This window comes from Borostomias antarcticus (genome assembly GCF_949987555.1).
Source record: "Borostomias antarcticus genome assembly, chromosome: 2".
Classification (NCBI taxonomy): Eukaryota; Metazoa; Chordata; class Actinopteri; order Stomiiformes; family Stomiidae; genus Borostomias; species Borostomias antarcticus.
Genome location: NC_140235.1, coordinates 40,764,542 through 40,769,541, shown reverse-complemented (window position 1 = coordinate 40,769,541; position 5,000 = coordinate 40,764,542). Strand labels below are relative to the sequence as shown.

Below are 5,000 nucleotides of genomic sequence, written 5' to 3'. Positions count from 1 at the left end.
TTTCTCAGTTCCCTAGGTAGTTCACTACATGGTGAACCCTATATAGGGAATAGGGAGTGAGGGAACGAGGGAGCGAGGGAACGAGGGAGCGATTCCCAACACAGCTCCTGTCTCCTTCACAAGGGTGACCTGGCCAAGAAAGGCAGCAGTCAGTCATAAAAAACACAGAACATAACATACAAGCATGGGACATAGAATACAGTAAAAACAACAATACTACAGTAAAATCAACAATACTACAGTAATAAAACAATACTGCAGTAAAAACAACAATACTACAGTAAAATCAACAATACTACAGTAAAAACAACAATACTACAGTAAAATCAACAATACTACAGTAAAATCAACAGTGACTCATCAGTAATCCAACTCAAAGCCTGCAGAGACATTCACCATCAAGGGACTCATCTATCTATGGAGAACTATAAAGAACACCTACACTCCTCTTCAGGTGCCTTTTACACAAGGTTTATAGACTATACTGTACTACAGTAACATAGTCACCATCGTCTGACTAGAGGGACTAGCTAATAGGGCTGGGTTTAAAAAATCATGGGATTCATGAATCCCAAAATCGATCTTTTATTTAATGAATGAATGAATAAATGAAGGTATGAATAGTTCATTCATTCATTCAATGATTCATTCATTCATTTTTGGAAATCAGTATCGATACCCAGCCCTAGTATTGATGTGTTGCATAACTTGGCAGTCATGTAATTAAGGTTACAGCTAAAAAAAAACAGGTTTTAGTAACACTAACCGAATCGATATTGAATCGAATGGAATCGAATCGAATGGAATCATGATAATCGATTCTGAACCTTGTGAATCGGAATCGAATCGATTCTTGAAATTCGCCTCGATACCCAGCCCTGCTAGCTAACGTACTCACAGGCAACACGTTCACCATTTTCCTCAGTATCCTGATGGTCTGTAGGACAAGACACAGAACAAGTATGTTTATTAGAGAAACGGAATAATAAAAGAAGTGTTTCACTGTCAGAACAAGAATGTGCCTAACTATTAAGGATTTTTGGGGTCGTCCCTAGGAGAACCCACTACTAGGAAGGTAAAACTAATTTCATTAAACAAAGGTGCTTGCAGCTTGAAACATTTCGCAGATAAAAAAGGTTCTACTTGGAAACTCAAAGGGTTTTTCCACAGGAACATTCATAGAACCCTTTTGTCTGTGCGGGTTCTTCTTCTCTGGTACTTAATAGAGCACTGAACATATAATTACTTCTCTGGTTCCTGATAGAGTACTGAACATATAAATCTACTTCTTCTGTGGTACCTGATAGTGAATACTGAACACATAGCTACTTCTTCTGTGGTACCTGATAGTGAATACTGAACACATAGCTACTTCTTCTGTGGTACCTGATAGTGAGTACTGAACATATAGCTACTTCTGTGGTACCTGGTAGTGAATACTGAACACATAGCTTCTTCTTCTTTGGTACCTGATAGTGAATACTGAACACACAGCTTCTTCTTCTGTGGTACCTGATAGTGCGTGCTGAAGTGCTTGTCCTCCTGGACCACCACCACCTCCCGCCCCCCCCTGACCAGCACGGTGCGGACCCCCCTCCCCGCCAGGTGCGTGTGCAGCTGGGAGGCGAAGATGTTGATCCCCCCCGGGGGCAGCGCCTGGGGGAGGAGAGGGGAGGGGAGGGGAGGGGAGGGGAGGGGAGGGGAGGGGAGGGGAGGGGAGGGGAGGGGAGGTCAGCTAGCGTGACCTTGTCCTACATGCTGACTGGTCAAAGTCATTATTAGATCCCAACACTTACTGACAGGGATTCTACCTCATGTCCCTATATATACCCTTGCCCTATATATATATATGTCCTATATATACCCTTGCCCTATATATATATATGTCCTATATATATCCTTGCCCTATATATGAACAGTATATATATGTCCTATATATGTCCTTGGAGCAGACAGGTACTGTACATAACAGCTGTAAACCCATGCAAGTCTTGCTATAGGTTTACTACAGGTTATAGGACCACCTCTGTCCTGGGAGATTATCTCAAGTGTCAGAGCATCGTTGTCGGGCAGAAACCTCATATCTCCATTTTGGTGATTTTTTAAAATTTATTTTTTATTTTTACATCAATTGAAAGCTGGGATTCCCCTTTGCAACTTCCAAACACCTCCCATCCCTGGAACAGTTAAATGTCTTCTAAACAGCTTATCATCAAATGTGATTTTATGTTCAAAAACACAGAAATTGTAACGTTCTTTTCAACGTTCTGTATGTGTACTTGTGTCTGTTAATGTTCTGTATGTGTACTTGTGTCTGTTAATGTTCTGTATGTGTACTTGTGTCTGTTAATGTTCTGTATGTGTCCTTGTGTCTGTTAACGTTCTGTATGTGTCCTTGTGTCTGTTAATGTTCTGTATGTGTCCTTGTGTCTGTTAATGTTCTGTATGTGTCCTTGTGTCTGTTAATGTTCTGTATGTGTCCTTGTGTCTGTTAATGTTCTGTATGTGTACTTGTGTCTGTTAATGTTCTGTATGTGTACTTGTGTCTGTTAATGTTCTGTATGTGTACTTGTGTCTGTTAATGGTCTGTATGTGTCCTTGTGTCTGTTAATGTTCTGTATGTGTACTTGTGTCTGTTAATGTTCTGTATGTGTCCTTGTGTCTGTTAATGTTCTGTATGTGTCCTTGTGTCTGTTAATGTTCTATATGTGTCCTTGTGTCTGTTAACGTTCTATATGTGTCCTTGTGTCTGTTAATGTTCTGTATGTGTACTTGTGTCTGTTAATGTTAATGGTCTTGTGTTGTCATATTGTTTCTCTGTGTTTTGTTTTGTTTTCTTTAAATGTTCATACTGTATGTTTGTGTTTGTTTATGTTTATGTTTGTGTTGTGTTTTGTTTTCTTTAAATGTTTGTATGTTTGTGCTCGAGGACCCCCTCCAAAACCAGTTGGTGCAACTCAAGGGGCGTTTCCCCATTTCAATAAAAAGATTTGAATGAATTCTGAACACCTGACATTTTGGAGATACGAGGTTTCCACCCGACAGCAGCGATCCTGACGTTCTACCACTGAACACCATGCGTTCTACCACTGAGCATTCTACCACTGAACATTCTACCACTGAACATTCTACCACTGAGCATTCTACCACTGAACACCATGCATTCTACCACTGAGCACCATGCATTCTACCACTGAGCACCATGCATTCTACCACTGAACACCATGCATTCTACCACTGAACACCATGCATTCTACCACTGAACACCATGCAGCACATCCCAACACAGTGACAGACAGCTGCGGTGCGTGAGAGGGGCTATAGGAGCGATACTGACCGTCTGGGTGCACTTGTCGGTGCAGTAGCCGGTCAGCGTGAAGCCGCGCTCCCTGGGTGGGATGGCCATGATGGGCGTGTAGACCAGCCCCAGCTCCATGATGCCTGCGTCATACCGGCGCAGCGTGGGGGTGTAAAACAAGCGCACGCCCGAGGAGTCACGACGACCTGCGAGGAACCGGGTACGAGCTGTCAGACTCAGAATAGAACGGAACAGAACAGAACAGCCGTGTGGGAGGGAAGGAAGGGAAGGGGGGGGGCACGTCGTATCACAGCTACTTAGAGGGGGAGGGGGGGTGGAATGTCAAATAAAAGACAAGAGAGGATGTGTGGATGAAGAGAGGAGTGGGGGAGAGCTGGGGGGGGGGGGAGATGAAGAGGAGAGAGGGGGAGAGCTGGGGGGGGGGGGAGATGAAGAGGAGAGAGGGGGAGAGCTGGGGGGGGGGAGAGATGGAGAGAGGAGTGGGGGAGAGCTGGGGGGGGGAGAGATGAAGAGGAGAGAGGGGGAGAGCTGGGGGGGGGGGAGATGAAGAGGAGAGAGGGGGAGAGCTGGGGGGGGGGGAGAGATGAAGAGGAGAGTGGGGGAGAGCTGGGGGGGAGATGAAGAGGGGAGAGGGGGAGAGCTGGGGGGGAGAGATGAAGAGGGGAGTGGGGGAGAGCTGGGGGGGGTGATGAAGAGGAGAGTGGGGGAGGGATGGGGGGGGGAGATGAAGAGGAGAGTGGGGGAGAGCTGGGGGGGGGATGAAGAGGAGAGTGGGGAGAGATGGGGGAGATGAAGAGGAGAGTGGGGGAGAGCTGGGGGGGGGGGATGAAGAGGAGAGTGGGGGAGAGCTGGGGGGGGGGGGAGAGATGAAGAGGAGAGTGGGGGAGAGCTGGGGGGGGGGATGAAGAGGAGAGTGGGGGAGAGCTGGGGGGGGGGGATGAAGAGGAGAGTGGGGGAGAGCTGGGGGGGGGGAGAGATGAAGAGGGGAGTGGGGGAGAGCTGGGGGGGGGAGAGATGAAGAGGAGAGTGGGGGAGAGCTGGGGGGGGATGAAGAGGAGAGTGGGGGAGAGCTGGAGGGGGGGGGGGATGAAGAGGAGAGAGGGGGAGAGTTGGGGGGGGGGGAGATGAGGAGGGGAGTGGGGGAGAGCTTGGGGGGGGGAGGAAGGGGGGAGTGGGGAGAGCTGGGGGGGGGGAGATGGAGAGGGGAGAGGGGAGAGCTTGGGGGGGGAGGAAGGGGGGAGTGGGGGAGAGCTGGGGGGGGAGGGAGAGATGAAGAGGGGTTGGTGATGGGCAGAATGACAATGAAGATGAGGAGCCAGAGAGAGAGGCAGGTAGGAGGACTGGTTGGCTGGCGGAGGAGAGGAGAAGAGAGGGGAGGAGAGGAGAGGAGAGGAGAAGAGAGGAGAAAAGAGGGGAGGAGGAGAGGAGAGGAGGAGAGAGATGTAAGGAGATGGGAGGAGATGGAGGAGAAGAGGAGCCAGAGAGAGAGGCAGGTAGGAGGGAGAGGGGAGCGTTGGATCAGATCAGCTTAGTAGATCTGTGGGGTTCAGACTTCTGAGCGGAGGAGGTGACGGAGGATGAGACGAGGATGAGACGAGGATGAGACGAGGATGAGACGACGGCTCTCCAAAGGAAAGGACTAGAAAGGGGAAAAGTGTCAAAGACACTTCGCATATGTGGA

At 48.4% G+C, this 5,000-nt stretch overlaps 1 protein-coding gene across 1 annotated transcript in view; it reads right to left on the bottom strand.

Moving 5' to 3' along the window:
• dbh (dopamine beta-hydroxylase (dopamine beta-monooxygenase)) overlaps positions 1–5,000 on the bottom strand; it is a gene marked incomplete at both ends in the record, with an annotated part of 18,641 nt that overhangs the window by 3,571 nt on the left and 10,070 nt on the right. Inside the window, 3 exons of the mRNA XM_084455615.1 lie at positions 899–937; positions 1,513–1,656; positions 3,338–3,504. Of these exons, the coding sequence (XP_084311741.1) occupies positions 899–937; positions 1,513–1,656; positions 3,338–3,504 (350 nt within the window). The remainder of the gene's footprint in view (positions 1–898; positions 938–1,512; positions 1,657–3,337; positions 3,505–5,000) is intronic.